Genomic DNA, 21105 nt, shown 5'->3' with positions numbered 1-21105 from the left:
GTACACGAATAGCTCATATGTATTCAATTCTTGAGCAACCGGACACCGGAATACGCAATTTTATATCTCTTTCTACAAATTTTGTCATGTTTTCGAGAAAATTTCACAAAGTTGCATCGCGGTACCACATTTTGAACACTTTTATGTCTGTCTGGAGTAAGAAAAGTAACTCACGAATGGATTATTCGATGGAAAACGAGGACGTATATATACTTAAGAAGAAAAACATACAATTTGTTTACCAGTTGAATCTATAACTATTTGTAGCTTTGAATTATTTAAACTGTAATTATAAAACAATCGAAAGCTCAAGAATTTAAATTTAATCAAGAAGAAATTTAAATTTAACGAGAAGTAATAACTAAACTGCGGATCTTTATACAAATTCAAGTTTTTAAGAACACAATCAGAAGAATATAATTACGATGGAAAAAGGTTTTCCTCTAAAATACTATGAATAGCATTACATTTTGAATAGTTTGTATATTTTTTCGTATCGTGTGCATTCTATGCAATCTTGTTCTTTTAAATTTCTTATAAATTCATAAAGGTCCGCAGTTTAGTAATAAGTTCATCGGGAAATTGAATCCTTTGTCCGTTCTTGTTGACGTTGTAACAAAACCCGACAAGCTTTGGCTTTAACTCCTACAAAGACAACTTCGTCACGCGTCTCACTATTGTCTGATGAAGAATGTCGTAGATTCAACTGCTTGAAATAGATTTACTCCAAACATTGTTGAAATGTGTGCGCGCACGCGCGTGTGTGTGTCAGACGGACCTTCCTTGCAGATTTTTCGAAATTTCTTTTCTTTTCAAAGAGTTCAGAATGTGATGTAAAGTATATTTCTACACATTTCTCGTCGCTTAATTACTATTCCAGATGTCAGAAGTCAAAATAACTGATTTTAAAATTAAAATTGAATAGAAAAGAAAAGTAAACATTGATGACTATATGGGAGAGTGACCTATTTTACAAATTTCATTCGACATACTAGAATGTGTGTAATAAGTGACCTATTCCGTACAAAAGTTTACTGCCTATCTGTAAACAGAAAAAAGGACTTGCTTCAATTTTGTATTTTTAAAGAGTAATAAACTACTTGTTAATTATTGAATTATTATTTTCATCTTTCTATGTTACATCTGTTTAACCAGTACAGTAAGCATTAATTTGGTTTCCTGCTAGAATAGTTTGTACTCTCATCAACAATTAATTTTGTTCGATACGTAGCAAAAATAGCTATTAATGTACTTATAACACAAAAATCAACCAGATTATAAAATTCAATTAAAGTACAATTTTAAACGATGTTGTAATAGTGACAACATAAATCAATTTTAAAAAAGGGGAAAATGAAATAGCAAAGTAGAAAAATTATAACCGTATTGTGGTAGATTTTTGAATATTCAGGGATGCATCAAGTTAAATACCTTATATTGATCGCATCCTGGTTTTGTTTTAGTTCGCAGTCATCTTCTCTAACAGACAATATACGTTGTATTTTTTTGTAGTGAATTGTAATTTTCACAGGTTGTTGTCTCTAGAATCTCCCTGAAACATTATAATTCGCGTTGAGCAGTTTGGAAGATTTCAATAAGATAATCCCTTTAAATAAGACTTGATTAAAATCGATCGAGCAGTTCTCAGCTACCAGACCATACGTACATATACATGTGGTTCAGGAACTGTGAGAAGGTTAATTTAAAATTGAATTTACTTTCAAGGAGGTATTCAGTCCGTCCTTCAAATTACGCGTCGTGCATTAACATGTGAAATACCCTATCATTAAAATGTCCCGCACTGTAATTAAAAGCAATGTATTTGTATTATTGATTCTATGTTATGATGGTTGTAATTTAACCACAGCGCGTAGAGGGCGTAGTCAAATTAGGTTCACTATGCAAGTCGTTAATACCAATCCATTTGTTTTACGTTCTCACTAATACAGTGTGTAATTTTTCTGATATTTAATCTGAACACACAAATTTCTATGTGCGTTTAAGATTCATTGAAATGTCTTTTGCAGAAATTGCAGCGTTCTTTATTGCTTGGCATGTGATAACAGCAATTTCATTTGGGGCTAAGTTAATGGGAAAGAAAAATTAAAAACTCTTCGATCTGGTAAATGTTATACTTCCTTTGAAGATTTGCAACAGTCCATTTACTGGCGTATTAAACTAACGCTGACAATAAATTGCGAGGCAGTCCCTAGAAATACAACGTAATATTCTGTTGAAATAATGCTTGTATTATTTATCAACAAGCGGCAGCAACGCCAAAAATTAGTCAGAAGCTTTTATTTGAACAATGTTTAGTAACTTTGAACATCTTATCATTAAACGTCATTGATCTTGTTTACAAGTTCGCTCTTAAGTACAGTGAAGTCCTGAGTTATGTCCTCTTGCGTACTCCTAACGCGGTAGTCAATTGTTTTTAATCAATATTTGAGTCGCTCAGAAGTCAATGTAGTTAAGTTCATTGTTTGATATTTTCTGAATTTGTATATTTTAATGAAATAAATAATATTCTTTTTAATGATTAAAGGATTTATCCGATTCTTCGTTTTTTTTTCAAGTCAGAAAACCCTTCTTTTTATAGCTTTTGAATATGTTGTATAATAATTTCAGAAACCATTACATTAATTTTCTCAATTTTTGTTTTCTGGACTTAACCGCGTTAGCTTTTGAGCGATTCGTTTCTTGCTTCACGTTATGCCAAAAACAACTGTAAGGACGTCTCCTACAGACAAAGAACGTATTTTAATGGAAACAAAAGAAGCCCATTTAATATGTTCCAGTATTATTCGTGAACATCGTGATCTCTTCAGTTTTTCATAAACATTCGTTAAATGTAATCTCTTGCAGCATTTTTATACATTTAAATGAAAACGTATCTCCTAATCTGATAAATACATGTACGAATATATATGTTGTGTACCCCGTATCGCTAAATCAATTGCATCATCTTATAAGAAATAAACATACGGAACAAACCTATCGTTACTATATGCTAATCTCCCAAAGGAACAATACAACTTTTACAGAAAGCATTTGTGTTCAATTTGAAATACATCCGAAATATTTCAAGCGACGAAGTGACACGAAACATCCCACATGAATACTAAATTTCTTTCCGAAGTATCGACATCGTAACTCTCTGTTCCGGTCCTGGAATATCACGTCGAATCGTAGGCACAAGCACGCTGCGTGACAGATTTTAGAAAGGCGACATCAACCGTGGGACGAGGGAACTGACGCAATTAACAAGAATGGATCTTCTCATTATCGGCGCGCGTCGCGAATCATTCGTGATCATTACACACACAGAACCAGGTGTTATATAATTACCAGACCAAACCCAGTTCCCCGATTATCCATGAAACTCCTTGGGCCACTTAATCGCCCGATAAATTGTACTTAAATGCTTTTGTTCGCGTTAGATTCGTTGGCGGTTGATCGCTGCTAGGCCGCGAGGCCGCATTGTATCCACGGCGAAACAGTCGGCGCGATTGCGCAAAGTAGCCACGCAGCTGCGATCTGCGCAATTGAAATCGTGCTCGTTAGACTCGTCCAGTTTAGCATAGTGCACTCTTTAGTTTTGTCACAGTACTCCTTCCAAATCAGATCCACCTACAATTCATGTCCCTCGGTGACATGATATACGGCGCTTTTAACGGCTACCATGCAACGGGACGTGATTCAGCGATGTATGCAAGCCGCGCCGTTGCAGCACACGCCTCTTTAGGGCCGACTTGCATATTCGTGTTCCCGTGCTATGTTAATCCGCAAATGATTTACACGAGAAAACATAACTGTGACGAATGCGGCCACAGGCGTGCTTGCTACGCGTGGGATATACTAGGGCAATTCGAATAGGAACGATGGTTCCTCCTCTAAATGTTCTTCGAACAATATTTGGAGACATTTAGAATTCAATACAGTAGAACACCGACTATTCGAACTGATTAGAAAACGAATCTGTCAGGATAAACGAGTTCTCGGATGTTCGGTTTGGAAAAGCGAAATTCTAAGCATGCCGTAAGTTAACTCTAACCGTACCGCTAATTTTTCTACCGTAATGAATGATAGAAAGCACATTTTTTGGTACTGCATATCTGATTTAATGATAGGTATTAAATTGTAACTACTTCGAATCATAATGCTTTACCTTTGTCCCTGACTACGATTTTCAGGATGACAGCATTAGAACCTGTAATCTATATAAGATTCATTGAAATCAAAACGAAGGACTCGTAAAGATATCACTTAAGACTAACTATACCGTCAGTTTTCTTACTGTAATCAGTCAATTAACTAGCTAAAAAATAAAGGTAAACTAGTTAGATGATACATTTTTTTAGTGGAAACAGTAACACAAAAGAAGAAATAGAATTGAAAATTTGATTAATTAGATGACGTAGGGATTTATATAAAGTTAAATGAACGGAAGAATACGCTGAATATTAAATCCGGCCATTTAACCGGTTCCCGGTACGGCTAGTGTTAATCATAAATTAACACTAGAACTACCGAGCAGACAAATCGACTGATTTGTATTCTCTAATACAAATTTCATGAGTGTATTTACTGTGATCTCGTTTCATGTATAATTCAGTTTTCGTATCTCTAAGTTAATTTATTTAATAACTTCTTAGAGGAAAGACTCGTATGCTTTGAATATTTGAAAAGATGGGTCATTTTGATCCATCTGGTAGTTTTGCTGTTAAAGTATATTTGATAAATATTTAATTATAATTTACTTCTCAATTTCACCGCTACTATTTTTCTTTTAGCGCTTATTATATAAATGAAATCTAATACACATTAAACACAGACAGAATACTGAAATGGGCTATTTGAAGCAGAAAGAATACGTGTCTTAAAGTGTAAATATTGGTGATTACGTAACTTAATTCGTATAATAAATCAATTCGCATAAACGAAAGTCGGATAATTGGTGTTCAAATTAATCACATTCCACTGCGCGCACGTGTATGTGTGTGTGTATGCGTGTGTACTACAGAAGAACAGTAATTTCATTTTAAATTTTAAACAGAGTACTTTATGTATGTACACATTTGAATTACGTATCCAACGATCCTTACATTTGGAACACACATCCTTTTTGTTTCAAATATCCCCACTTTAACGTTTCATGTGAGTTTAATAGATATATTCAGATTTCGTTTATACCATATATGCTGAACAAAATAAATGATGTTGAAATTAAAAGATAATTTCAATATTATTGAGCACATAAACAATTATGAAAATACATTTGAAAACTATTTAATTTCTCTTTGATTTATGACATGTTCACAAATATGGTCCTTTTACATTGATTATCTAAAAAATTCTCGAATTAAGAATTGTGTGTTACGTGAGAACCAATCAGTAAATTGATTATAACTTCTTGATTACACGTAATGGTACAAATCTAACTGGTACAAAAAACTGTCATACGCAAAACACTATAATATTAATATAAAACTCGTGATAAGGTAAAATTAATCTGATACGAAGCAAGCATACGTTAGTTCGTCGGATGTTCTGGAAAAAAGTATTTCACATCGTAAATTTGTAAAGATATGAACAATAATTTACTTACAATTCATATTACTGAATATTTTATGCTTTCCACGATTTCACATACAAGCATAATGGTTTTTATGCATGCTGAGGCTGATTTTATGAGATTTTCGCATTCTAGTGGTGAAATTCCATTTCGTGATGATATAATTGCTTCGTTAACTTCATTTTTATCATTGGCTATCGTATGTATATTAAATTTTTTTATGTAGACCATAAATTTTCTACGCGACTTAGGTCCGGGCTACTGACTGGCAATTTTATGGGCCTGCTTCTATTATTCTGTGAGTCATCTTCCATCCGATTCCTGCGGCGACAACTTGTATTGTTATATTGAAAACAGACTTTATTTGAATGTTCAAAATAGTTCTCTATATTCGGTATTGAAAAAATGAGCTGAAACGTTAAACGTATTGCAAAGGTTTACAAAATGCGTAAGTTACTTTTAACAGGACAATGCAAGTTGTCACTATAGCAAAAGAATGTAAGATTATCCGTAGAATAATGGGATCAAAACCATAAAATGGCTAGGCAATAATCCAGATGCAAGTTCCTCAGAAAATTTATGAGCAACACGGAATAATTTAGTACATACATAAAAGTCAACAGATAAAAATGGGTTTTGCGAAGCAATTAAATCATTATGAGAAGAAATTTCACCAATAGAATGCGAAAATCTCATAAAATCAATCAATGGTTACACGTGTACGTGGAAACATAGGAAAGATAAAAGATTGGGTAATGCAAAACTGAAGCAAATTGTTGTCTTGTCTTTTCAAATTTATGTTTCCTTCAATTGTTTGTTTTATTATACATCCGACAGACTTACCACGTCGAAATTAAAGCGTTTATTAAAGAATTTAGAACCACAAAAATGAAAAAAACTAATATCGATCGGATATTATTATCGGATATTTCAGGTTACCATGGTTGTCGACAAGATGATTTCTTATTACGGTTCGATTAGGATACAGGCCAATCAATGTTATTCATCTGACGTCTTAAAGATTTAAATAATTCCTGAAAATCGGTACCATTCATAGAAAAAAAAGGAACGGTTAACTCTCCCATTATTTGCTTCAAAATATTTTTTCTCAAAGAAATTCAATTTCGAAATCGAAATTTCTTAACGAAACATAATATCATACCCAATGAAATGCAGCAACTCTTTGAATGTTGTAAACATACATTTTACTTTATATTCACCTGAAATGCTGCGAATCATTGTAATCATAGTAGAATATTAAAAATTTATGATTAATTATTAATTCAAATTGAAAGATTAATATTTTCTAGTTACATAAGCTTTTAAATGCAATAATTCGTTTGCAACACTAAAAAATATTTACTGCGCCAAAGTCGAGATAAAATCGAGATAAAATTAGAATAATTATTGTAACTAATATCGCAACTAAATTTCGAGAATTACTATACGCTAAAATTATTAGCCCTAGATTTACGGACATTTATTGCGCGGTTTATTCTGTTGCTCCTAGAAAACTCCATATTCATTTATTCGGACTTTGGAAGTTAATTGTTTAAAAATAGATAATTCGGATCCGTAATGATACAATTGCATCAATCAAAGTAGATGTAAATATTTAACAAATAGCGTGCATAAAATTCAATGTGCGTCAAGTTGATGCATTGCGTAAACCTGGTGTTAAAATAATTTCGTTAAAATCTGCTGTAACTTTCAATTAATAATGCTAATCAAGACTCTTACGGCGAAGAGCCCACAGCGATCGATTCCGTGCGCCGAGACGCGCGAAGGGAGTAGCAATGAAAGGTGGCACTGCAGTTGACAGTCCGCGGAAACTCGCTCCCCCTTTGCCCTCAAACAAAAAGTCGAAAGGGAACTGCACTCGAAGCAGACTCGATCTGGAATCTCCCGGGGTGCAGTCGCAATAATAAATTTCATTCGAGTCAAGAAGCTCCGATATCGTTGGATCTAAGCGTGGTCATATCTAATAATAATCAGCAACCGTTTTACGACGACCACTGCACCATAAACACAGCATCCAGCCGGCCAATTAACGTTCTGTAACTAAGAAACGTACATACTCGCGTGACATGCACTCTTCGAGGGACGAAGGAGAAAAGAACCAGAGCTTTTGTCGTTTTTGTTTTACAGAGGAGCTTGGTAACTGGCCCGGAAAGAGGAAAGCTCGATGGAGTGAAGAAGACAGATCAGACGGGATGCCTACGATGTAATATTGTAGTACTGCGAACATTGATACTAGCGGTAGTAAATCTGTCCATTTTGATTTGCGACGTCGTCTCGCCGATGATTCAATTATTGCAAATCAACAACGGATTCAAACTACATGGCCTTTAATTGCGTCTTGGAGGTCAATAACTGTTTTTGACTTCGAATTATCAATTTCTCGCCGGCACTGCGTTAACTTCCGCTGTGTGGTTTCTTTCGCGGCTGCACCTGAAAAAGATATTTTATCGATAATAATTTTTTAGGGTACAAAAGAACTTGATGGTTCTCCTATGTATGTTAAATTTATAATAGAAAATTAATGCTTAATTTATATTTAAAAAGAGGTAGATGATATTTGGATTCGCCAAACTCAGTTGAACGTTTTTATCACGAATAAAACAGGCTACTGTAGAATAAGAGGTTAACGTTCAAAATTTGTTCTTACTGTGAGTAACATTTGTTAGAGTATACGTGTTTTGTGAATGAAATGTTTGAAACTTGTCGAAATATTATACGTTGATTTCATTTTATTTCAATATTTTCGCTACAGAGTTCACTTGTCGTGTAACGATAACACTATGGAACAAATTTGAACTTATTTTTGTGTCTTGCAATAACCACTAAGTGATTCTTATAGAGTTCCTTGGCCTAAATACGAATCCAAAAACCAAATTGCTGGGATACGTCCAGTTTTCGAAAGACATGGGTTTTTGTAAAAACAGTCAAATTTTTTTAGAGAAACAAGTGTTACGTGAAAAGTAAAAACGATAGGCAGTTAACATTTGTCGTAAAAAATAGAGGAGACTTGTCTGAATATGTAGCTATACAAATTTTTAATATTACATATCATTAAATGCTTGCAAATGATGATCAAAGTTTAGAAAAGGGTAGATGCACATATTTTGTACGCACTTCTGTTACATTTTTACGAAAAGGGGGTTGGCTAGCACGAATTTACTATGCACCCCTGAATTTTGCAGACATTTCTGAAGAGGACCCCCCCACCCCCCGCAGAAAGCGTGAGAACGGTTTTCCTTTCGGATGGGTTAAGAAAATCTCCGTCAAGAGTGCGTACACAGAGCTTTGGCGCCACACAGCCATCGCTCGCTGGTTACGGCTAGTCAGGGCCGTGACTACGCGCTGTACAGACCAGGTCTCTAGTCACCTCTCATATGTATATATAATATTTTATTGTTTTATAAGTTTTCATAATAATTATGAGAAAGTTTTTCACGATCGTTCTGTTTTAAATCATTTTATGTTTAATATGTAAATATATGTATACGAGTAATATTATTACAATGATTAACACGAAAACTATCGAATCAATCAAGATGGCTGAAATAAGTTTTATTATCTTTCGATTATTAACATTTTGAAAGTATTAGATATCTCAAATGTTTTTAAAAATTAATTAGGTTTACTGGAACTATAACGAATTTTCGAGTGGTTTTCGACTCAGTAGTTTTAGTGCTAATTTTAAAATACTTCAGTAAATATCCATTATATTATAGATCGTACTTTGTGTGATAGTTTTTTTCGTCAAATTTAATACTCTATTTGAATTCAAAATGATATCATTATATGTACTATTTAAAAAACCGATTGCAATGATGTTTTTCCTTTTAGAAACCAAACAATTTTTATTTCAAATATCTTGCATACGGTGAATATATATAAAAATTATATGTGTCTTTAGAATATCCTACATCAGATACAAGTAATTCAAAAAGTCTTTGTTTTTGTTAGAAACAAAAGATTGGCACCGTCCCTTACGGTGGGAAATTCTACAAAAACAATATGTTCTCATAGAATGACAGCATTACGAGGTCTAGTGAAAGTGTGGGTGGTTAAGCTGCGAAAATGATACTATACAGAAGCAGTCCAGACTATCCTTCGTTAACGCCGTCGATGCCCCTGTATGGTCTACAGATGTTAGTGTTGAAACGAGGGACAAGGTACTTGAAGCTAAGAAAATCTAGAAAAATCAAAGATAACAAATAACAAATAACAAATAACAAATAACAAATAACAAATAATGAAACTTTTCTTATTTCTTCCTATCCTCTTAGCATCGGCGAAAGATGGGTTATCGTATCGTTTGTTTCATAACGATTACGTCTCGCGGTGCATGAACTCGTTGCTTCCTTTATCTCCTTTCATCCGCGCAGTGATCAAGCCTTGTCGCACGGTTTTCCATTGAACAAGCCGCTCGTTATTAGCAGCCATCGTGGTATTAGCGTGAGCCGTAATACCACGTCTGTTCCAGTTATCTTACGTTCAACGAGAGAAGGGGTTGAGAGATGAGGACGGTAATTTGAGACCATTAAACGCGTCTTCGTGGATCCGTTTAATCCGAACGAAATCTTGATCTCCATAACTGGACGACGCGACGAAACAGGGATGCCCGCAGGTACGCGACACATGAAAGTAGACATTACATAATTCTTTGAACAGGTGCTGCGTCAGAAATATTGATGACTGTATGAAAAAGTAACCTCGATTACCCAAGCAACATGAGAACCATCAGAAAAAATAACTTTCGAACATTATAGAGGAGAGTCGTTAGCTATTAATCAAAGCTAGTTTTAATTTATTCCACCAAATAATAATACTTTCTTTCAATTAACAAATAAATATTACAATTCTATGTAGCATTTTGTAACCGTATTATTCAGTTCATTATTTTCAATGTTGTCATGCGTTAAAGTTAATACTTAGTAAATTGAAAGTTATTTTTGAAACTGATGTTTCAAATTTTATATGAACAAGTGTTATCATTTCGTTATATATCTACTCATAATTGGAAGGAAGTTAGACTTTAACACTAGAACTACTGCACCCACCAAAATAGTTGGTTTTAGTTTTCTTATTCTGCAATTGCTGATGTCTTAACAGTGTTAAATATTCAAAATGATTTTAAAAATGAATAGTTTCATTTAAATACTATAGTGAATATATGAAGAAACCGAAAAAATATCTATTGTTACAATTTTTATAAGAATTTCATATAAATCCTATTAAATGCTCGGCAGTCCTAGTATTAATGAAGAAACTCATTAGTGTGTGTTATAGAGTGATACATAATTTGTTATGAGTGATGAATAATGACACATACCATGAAAATATTAACTTTCCTTTTTCTTTCGATTTTTGTAAAAACGACAATTTAGTAAAACTTTTCTATTACAGCGATTAAATTTCTTTTTAAACAACCGTGTTATTTTTTCGAATTAACAATTGTTACTTTCAAATTTCTTATTGAACACAAACGTACAATTTCTATTAATAAATTATTTATCAACTCTTAATTAAACGGATATATACACAAGACCGGCCAATTCAATCTTGAATTCTTCCATAAGATAGTTTGTGATTATCACTTAAAAATTACTGAAATAAAATAAAAATTTCAGATATAATATTTTTTTGTAAAATTTTAACTATTATTAATACAGTTGAATGTTCATAACTTGAACCTCTGCAACTTACATATAAAATTCTTTCCTTTCCTTCCGCTGTACTATAAAAATCTTTGGAACACGGGATACAAAAACTCTGCAACTCGAATTATTTGCTTCACGTGTAATATTTATTTTATGTGTTAAGAATGACACCAATACTTGTCTATGAAAGTACATTAAAATAAATTTCCCAAATGAAACAAAGTATAGAAGAAAATATTTTATCTCGTACATTTAGATAATTTGGCACATAAATTCGCTGTAAGTTAAGGTCAAACCATGATATCTCTAATAGCGATATTCATAGAGCAATGAAGAATGATAATTACGCTATATGATATGGAGAGGTGCACAAGCAGATAGTCGCATAGCAGAACATACCATCGCGGTTTCTGGTGTAATTAGGAACATCTACTGGAAGGTGGCTAAACGTGGAAACCTCTGCGATGATAGCCAAGCCAGTCTTTAACTAGTCTAGCAAAAGATGATGCTAGCTTATCTTCGTGACGATCGATAAACCTGCTGCGAAATGCACCTGAGAAAATTTCAATTCCCGAGGAATCAACCGTAATTGTCCTTAATCGTTCTCGCCTGATATACGTTTCGCGAAACTACTTTTGCAGGTAGCGTTTAATTTTTGCGTGGATGAGCGCCATCGAATGCCACATCGAAGTACCAGGATGGAGATGAAGAAGAATGAAAATATAAAATCATTGATGTCAGTGCGTACTTAACATAATTATACATTATTATAAATTTCGTTAACACTGCGATATTATATAATAAATCTTTGTGATAATAACCATTTTCGAAGAAAGTGCCATTAGTTAAATGTATGATTGCTCAAACAACTAAGAAGCATTGCATGATAGAAATTCTAAGTGGAAAGTAAAAATAAAGTAGTTTATTTTTAAAGTTTGAAAAATATGTACTTGTGTGTAACGATCTAAATTCTACACTATGACTCACAAGAGTATTTGAACCAGTGGTGGGCAGTGTCGAATGTTTTTGTAATTGAAATACGTATGCAATACAGAATACTTTGATTAAATACATGAATCAATTGACGAATACTCTGATATTTTGTATTTGATTATGTTATCAAATACAAGACACTTCTACAATTTATATTTAACGACTTGTCGAATATTAAATATGATGGTATTTTCTATTTTTGTCCGATAAAGATATAAATACTTGTAGTATCACAGTTGAATAAGAAATAAAATATTGGGTTGATCGGAAAGTTCATTCCGATTTACGGTACGTTAATTTTTGTCAGTTTTGTACGCCTTTGAATTATAAATGTCTGCTTAATTCACGGTGATGGCCAGTGTTATATCCTTTTATAACTTAAATACAAAAGAATATAATATGTTTACATTTTTTTCGAGGAATGTAACTCGTATGTAAATTACCAAAGTATTCGTTACTACTCAACGCTAATATCGATGTATCTAGTTTAGAAATGACTAAAGTATTGGTCATTTAAACGGGTCATTTTTCAAATAGTTTTTGCCCATTCTGAAGATTTGACCAGTATACCTAGGAAATAATGCAACAATATAGAAAGAATTTGCAATATAATTAATACAAGCACGTACCAAAATCATTTGAACGCATGTATTATTATTTGTTGCCTTGCAGTCATTACGGTGTCAGGTAATTACTTCTGCGCGACCGGAAGCTTGTACAACATATATCATAAACTGAACTTCATGGCCAATGGTTACAGATATTCCATATCAAATTTGTTTCCAAACTTGCAGAATATTTTGTATTGCCAAAAAACGGTAAATTCTGTAAAATGTTAACACATTGACTGCCACGGTGTTCACCGATGACCGGATTTTCTAAATTACTTGAAAACAATTATAATTCGTAAGATAATTAACGTTAAAGGAATATGTTCACTATCCTAAATAACGAAAGAACAGTGTAGCGTATTTGTTCAAGTTTTCTCTGCAAAATAACCGGTTCAAAAAAATGGAGTGATTTCAAGGATCTAAGAGAAACATAAAATTTATGACGCATTAAATCAAGTCCAAACGCTTGATTGCGCGTGTCAAACTGTATGATGTGTCGACGAAGTATGATGAACGATAGTCACGTCATGCTATTACATGATACAAACAACTAACTGTGGTATCATTGTTTTCCAAGCAATTTTCCAAGTTTATCCTACATTGCGATATCTCAAACCTTCGGTACTTTCAACGTATAAAGGATAAATATTTTATTATAAGATATTTATGACATCACAAATTGGCAATAATTTTTTATTACTAAAATATATCCTTTCCTTGACTAAATAAGCAATACCTGTAATATAAATTAACACTAAACGTACAACGCCCTATCGAACGACCGGTTTACCGGTTAACCTTATGTCAATTATTATGTTGCCCGATTAACCAGTTTCTCAATTTCCGTTTTTTCTGTGAGAAAAAATTGTCTGACTTGTTTACCTTTATTTCATAACTGATCACTGACCGGTTGTTGTAAGAAACCAGTAGATATATAAATAAGAATCTAATTTATAATAAGGAAGCCTCATTTTTTAATATAATATAGGATTTTACGTTATTTAGTAAATGTCTGGAATGCAATTCTTTCGAATTGAATTTTTGTTGAGAGGTTAGTAATTTTATTAAATTAGTTTGTCACTAGGAGAATTTGTGTTTTCATATTTCAGTTTTTATATGTAAAAAGTAAAAAATAACTGCGTCCACCTTCTTACGTCCTGAAGAAGGACTTCATTTTCGGAAAGATTATAATGTGCCCAAGACATGTAAAAATAAAAGTGTTATATAGTATATATATTAGAGTATATATTATATATTATTTTACTATATGTATAAGAGTCTGAAATGATAAAAAATCCTCTTTTAATTTGTATCATCATGTAATCGTTTTCGCATCGATTGGTGCAACATATAATTTTCTACAAAAAGAGTGTTGACCTATCTACTACGAAAATCTATCAAAATAGAAAAAATTGCATTTGAGATGTTTTTTAAAGTAATGGATAGTTCCGTAAATAATTGCAATTATATATTAAAACGGGACACCTTAAATGCTTAAGTGTAACCTTCTCGTAATTACTTGTTCCCAGTATTCAATAAATTTAGTTATTAAATTGAAAATTTTTATTCAAATTAAGATATTTAAGAATGTAATTAGAAAAATAGAATTTCAATAGAAAATGGTAATTCTAACAAATGTTATAATAAGTAAGTAGAGTATTTTGGTAAAGATGTTACCTTCACAAAAATGTGGCGAGTTTCGTTGGATTTTTAGTACCCTTTGGGAAGTGTTTAAAAAAAAATCCAAACGAATATGTCATATTCAAAACTATTGAAAGTATATACGAAAATGTAATAAGATAGGAACACCTCAAATGCGATGTCGCTTAAAACAACTGTAGTAAGAATTTGAAATTCTATCTTTATCATTATTCTTAATCTGATTATACGTAAACCTGAGTTGGAATAGTACGAACAAATATTTATGTTTCTTGAATTTCTGATTGTTTTGAAGTATTTTTATCTCACACGTTTTATAATTTAAAATACAATTTATTAGTAGCATAGTACAGATGTCGCTAGATATGTTTTCACTGGCGTCCAATTAATTCTTTCTTACGAAGATATAAAAGGACACTTTCTGCCACGCTTGTTCAACTCGCGTCCCAAGATTGTTGTGATTGCGGCCCAAGACAGAATCGTAAGCTTACAAATTTTATGAGATTATGACTAAAAGCTCCATTGACAATACTATAAATACAAGTTATACATAATATTCACTCTTTATTCACCCTCCAATAGAACTTTTCAAACCCTTAGAGACTCTTTCTATTATAAACTTAATTATATAATCGATTATGTAATAAATTAAATATAAAATAAATTTTCATTAAATTAAATAATTAAATAAATATTCGCAACTATCGATTTTAGATATGACAGCTCGAAGTAGTCATTACGGCGACCATTCGACCGCAAAAGGATAATTTGTGTGCGGCCCATCACAATCCATCTTCTTTCAATGAGGCACAGGGATGCTGAAAGATTGAACCCCCCTGCTTTATACAGTGAAGACAGAAACGAAGACTTTCACGTTCATGATTGAAGTTATGATAGGAAAAAATGATACATAGAATAAAGACCATAATAACATTCTTTTAATAGTTTCTATAAAACCATGATTTTATAATAACAAGTTATTAAAAGAGGAACAATTGACGTTTTTTCTAGCATTGAATTTCCATATCCAATACATCGCGGTTGACATACATATTAATACAATATAATTATTAAGAACACATTTGACAAATAAGTATTGCAACAAATAAGTGAACAGATAGATAAATCAATAAACAAAATAAATAAATAAATAAATACATAGAAATATCAACAGAACAAATTACGAAATAGAATATTTACAAATAAATATGTCTAAAAAAATTTTAACTTTATAACTTCATTCAAAATTATTCAATAATTTGCTATGAGTCTAACGCACGAAACGGTGGATGTTGTTTAAAGTTTTGACTCCCAGCCTCTTCTTCATTTCCTTCGTTTTTTTTTGTTCTCGGCCACTTTGACGGTACTGATATTCGTCACCGAAGAAGTTCCACACATAGAAACACTCCCCAGTATAAACACCTAAAGTTAATCGTATCGTTAATACGCTATCACCATAACTTAAATGTATTTCTAATTTTTAAAGTTTTTATTCATTTTATTTAATTTCACTTTAATAATTCAAGTTATAACATCAAGTAATAAATTTTTAAAATTCCGCACTAATGATTTTTTCCATTTTTCCGCGAAAGTTAGTTAAGAATTTCTTTAACGTACACCTGATTTTTCAAATACAGTAACATTGATAAATTTTTAATAATTAATTGATATTTATTAGTTTCAAAAATTTGAGAAAAAAGGGTCATTAGACGACAGAAGAATTATTTACGTATCTTTCAAATTATTTTATATTATTTGAATTATATTTAATATATTTATTATTTTAACATATATATTATTTTTAACTATATATCGATTTTAAATACTTTTCTGGGCTACTATACATGTGTTCATTATGTAGAATACATCGAATGTTTACTCCGTCCCTCAAGTTAGTGTACAAATATGCAAAATGCTATAAAATGTAAAATATAAAGTAGGTGAAAACCACATTCGAGTTACGCGATGTTCCTTATAATAAAAATTCCGTATAACCTGTTAACTGTGGAATTTAGTTTGAAAAATCTCTCGTTTTTCGCGTAATAAAATAAAACAATGAAGTGTGTACTCGTCAAACACAGGACGTATGATGTACCTAGGGTATATATGAATGAAAAACCAAAGTAAACCGAAGAAAAATTACATGACTATCTGAAAAAATAAGTAATTCTTCGTTGGAAAAATTAGTATCATTTTAAGCTTTAAGATGACATGTATAATGCAGTTAACTGGATAAATATTGTTGATGTGATTTTCTAAATTTTTACAAACTAGTAGCATCCTCGTTCTTTCCTTCATCAAGATAATAAAGAGAAATAATTTTCACATACCTAATTGCGTGTGGTCAGCATTCCACACGAGAGAAATGACCTGCAGATCCTTTTTCATGGGTACCATATCGACAATACGGTCGAGGCTCCCTAGGACGGGCACGACATTATACTCAATGTCATTTTCCCAATATGCCCAATGAACAACCAGTTCTCCGCTACGTTTGTTCCAAGCCAAGTTTTCCACGGCACCGAAAAAATCAACAAGACGATAGCTTTGTACGTTTCGCGTGCTCATGTTCCAGAGCGACAGCGAAGCATCAGACCAGCCACCGCCTATGCATAACAAGTTGCCGTCGTATGGGTGCCAAGCTACCGCCTGAAATATACATATGTTTAATGCGATGAAATCATAGAAGAAAAGATGGTAATTTTGTCAGAAATAATTTTATTCGTTTACCTACATTTTACGCAGATAACTGAAGCAAGTTACCAATCAAATTTTAGAGAGAAATATAAAACTCGGGGTCAAAGGTGAAAGTAAAAGGAAAGCCAATTTAATTGAGTTTGTTATGTATCACAAAAATAAGTCATTTTTAGAGATCTTGTGGAAATGAGTGTAATATGTGCCCTTACCAAAGTTATAAAATAAATCATTTTTAGAAGTATTTTAAGATTAAAAATAAATCAATCAATCAAATTTCTTTGTGTCTACAGAAATTTTACAATATTTCTTTTTTACGTAATGTGCACTTACTAGGTCCTCATAATTAGGTTAGTACGTATAAGTTAAAAATGAAACTATTATTATTTATATAATAATGGAGTTTTCAGAGGTCATATTACTATACCACGAGTGATTTTCATTATGTACAATCATGAGAAAACCTGAACACATTTTACAGATTTCTTTAAATACTTTAATACATTTCAAAACTACAACATTGTAATATGGATATATAACACTCGATTTACTGAACGAATCAATTTGACTCATATTGAATTTTATAAACATTATTTCGGAAATGTTTGGATCGATTATGATTGATACAGTTACACAAATATGTATCCTACATGTTTACTTTTAATCATCTAATTTCTAAGATCTAAATGAACGTACATCAATTTTTCTAAGGACGATATAACAAACTGTTGAGTAAATATCCATAAATCTGTTAAACAATTCATGAAATTACTTGTATATAAAGTTTATCAGAACATTTGTCGGTTATTCCTGCTTCTCCTACGGCCTAGTATAAATGTATAATTCGTCTAAAATTATAGTGGAACGAAGTACATATGGAATCAATGTCATTACTTGTTTATATAAAGTTTCAACTTACAGTAGCAGGATCACTGTATTCAATATCCATATAATGCAACAGTTTTGGCCACTTAAAGATGCTTATTTTTTTATCCGCCGAAGATGATACGAGGTAACAATCATTTGATGAAATGGTAATCGTTAATATTATTCCATTGTGTGCCTCTATCGAATTAATTACCTGGCCTGTTTTCGCTGAGTAAATTCTGATTATTGTTGCGGAACCTCTGTAAAAATCACCGCGAATCAGTTCGCATTCCCTGATTTAATATTATGAGATTGAAAGTAATGTTAATGCTGCAAAATATACTAGCAATACAGTCTTAATTTTATAAATAGTCATAAATCATTTGTGATATGATACATTTTGTGTGTTAATTTGTTAACTGTGGAATTTAGTTTAAAAAATCTCTAGTTTTGTGCGCAATAAAATAAAAAAATGAAATGTGTATTTGTCAAATGCCGGACGAATGAACCTAGGGTATAGTTTAACTTAATTAGTTACTTAACAACTTGAACGTCAGTTCTATGTAGTTGCGGAATTTTTTAGCCTATCGTGTAACCGCAGGCCTTTCATTATTGCGATATTTTAGATATGTATGCACAATATAAAAGCTAAATAAAATTAAAAAATGTCATTCGTTGTTCTTTTTCATAAATTAAAACTTGTGGTTTGATGGATGTTCAAAAATATATCGATATAATGACCGATGTTTAAGCTTTTAGTAGCTGATATTTAGCCAGCGTACAATGTTTGAAATGGAATTGGAGTCTTCAATTATAACTTTATTTAAAGAACAGCATTTGAATTAACGATCGGGACGTATAAATAAGATTCTACGGATTTCGAATTCATATTGAACACTAGAAAATCAACAGGTATCGATTATGAATGAAGTAAAAAATGTATTCGATGAAGTAACTGAAGACATTTTAACTTTAAATAATATTCGAACGTATATTGTTAAGACAAAAACTTTAATAGTTTTGAACAAAGAATAAACAAATTTCAAAAATATCTCTAGATAAAATTAATCTGCTTTTAAATTCCTAATTATTTTACAACCACTATATTTACAAGAAATAATGATATTAAAAATAATCCTAAAATAGATACAAAGTTTCATTAATATCTAATTCTTGATGATGTACTTAATTAATTAATGATATGTTAAAAATGGTAAATAATGGATTATTATTATATTATATATTATATAAAATATTATTTATAATATTTTCATAATTGTAAGTCTTAAGCAGATAGTTTTAGTTGGTTCCGACTCGATGGCATACTTACTAATTAAACAAATGCTATTAATATCGGTTTATTTTATTATTATCTACATGCGCACGAAATTTTCATCTCTCAAATTACATTTCAGTGAGTGTAGTACTAAACAGCTTGAGGTTATCTTGTAAATACTTGATCTTATTACTGGTGTTTGCACATTTCTGACACATACTCTTATTATTCAACATACGCATCTACTTCGAATACGTCTTCCATTATAAATACAAAGAATAAGTTACTTATCTTTATCCAACCTTTCCAAATTATTTACAATAGATACTTACACTGCAATTAATTGATCATCGTGCGACCAGCAGATGCAGGAAAGGCGATTCGTTATGATGAACGGAGTTATTTGATTATGTGTTGCGGTCCAGACAATTTGATTATTCTGTCCGTCGTATAGTTTAACTGTAGACGACAGTGTACATACGGCTAATCGGTCACCTACATCAGTTTAACGAGAACTTTATCTCAGATCTGACCGATATTGATAATTTTTAAATACCTTACTGGGGGTATGATTTGAAACAACTCTTTCCTGTATATGTTGCTTAAGAAAGGATTTATTTTCCGAAATACTCGCGAAAAACTTTTGCTGGTACGAAAATCGTTCGTGGAATTTTAATCCCATGGTCTGTGATTTATTTCCCAACCACGATCGATACAACTATGTACATTGTCATTAATAACTTATTAAGAAAAACAGAAAAATTCTAAGCATATTCTATGATCATGTTTCCTCTGCGGTAATCATTAATAATAGAAGTATAATATTTAATTTGAACTCAAAAGAATCGAGTAAATTCTTTTTAACATCTTTACCACGAGTCTGACACGTTCTTATAAGGCAAGGGGTTAATTATAGGGTTATTGGTTCTTCGAGATTTTTGGCTCTATATTAAGAAATAAATAAGTTAATTTATTTATAGACACGGCTCATTCTATTTTTGGAGTGTTTTGTTATAATTTTCTCCTGGTTACTCATTTTAACTTAATCTTGTCTCATAGTGAAACAAAAACAAAGTTCGATGGGCTATGGGTTTGATGATAAATGTACTAATACTCAGGATTTAAGACTGTTATTGTTAATTTTAACTGAATAATTAATAAACTGGACCTGACCGGCATTGTTCCATTTTAGTGAAGAAACATCAGCTCCGTCCATAGTTTTCAAGGATGAACCTAGTTGTGGCATGGTGGATTTGAAGATGGATACTTTATCTCGTATCGCCTCTGCGATCATATCCTTCGAACTCCAATCAATTAAATAACGACTGATGCCTGTCAAAATTAAGCAACGACTTAACAATTTTATATATTATTCACTACTTTCTGTACAGCTTTCTAAAAATTATTTCTTCTAAATTGAACTTATTAGCATCATTAATTATTACCTCCATTTAATGATCCCTATTTTTGTACATACAGTGCATCACTAAAACACAAAGATACAAGTATTTCTTTTGTTTTTAATGATACAGAAATATGTTTCAAAATTTTAAAGGTCATATACAGATAGCACGGTAAAAGTAAAGTAAAATGTATCCTGATGATTTTTCTATTATCGTTAATAACGTTACTAAGAAACATATTTTAATTCGACAAATGAGTTTATCAACATTCGAACGATGAACCTTGGAACTATTGAAAATCAAATCTGAATTTCGTTATTTTATATTCTGGTCTAAGATTTCTGATTGACTTCTCGCG

The 21105-nt window shown here is 31.8% G+C and overlaps 1 protein-coding gene across 5 annotated transcripts in view; it reads right to left on the bottom strand.

Moving 5' to 3' along the window:
- Positions 1-15435: 15435 nt before the first annotated feature.
- Positions 15436-21105, bottom strand: part of LOC116428895 (protein cortex) — a 58883-nt gene continuing 53213 nt past the window's right edge. For all 5 annotated transcript variants that reach the window (XM_031981137.2, XM_031981223.2, XM_076368278.1 and 2 more), the window contains 5 exons: positions 20518-20676; positions 19677-19839; positions 18121-18328; positions 16838-17156; positions 15436-15929 (listed from right to left, as the gene is read on the bottom strand). In XM_031981137.2, coding sequence (XP_031836997.2) covers positions 15778-15929; positions 16838-17156; positions 18121-18328; positions 19677-19839; positions 20518-20676 — 1001 coding nt within the window. In that variant the 3' untranslated portion in view covers positions 15436-15777. The remainder of the gene's footprint in view (positions 15930-16837; positions 17157-18120; positions 18329-19676; positions 19840-20517; positions 20677-21105) is intronic.

Source organism: Nomia melanderi, chromosome 1, assembly GCF_051020985.1.
Source record: "Nomia melanderi isolate GNS246 chromosome 1, iyNomMela1, whole genome shotgun sequence".
Taxonomy (NCBI): domain Eukaryota; kingdom Metazoa; phylum Arthropoda; class Insecta; order Hymenoptera; family Halictidae; genus Nomia; species Nomia melanderi.
Note: the sequence above shows the minus strand (reverse complement) of the source record. Positions and strands in the feature narration are given on the sequence as shown.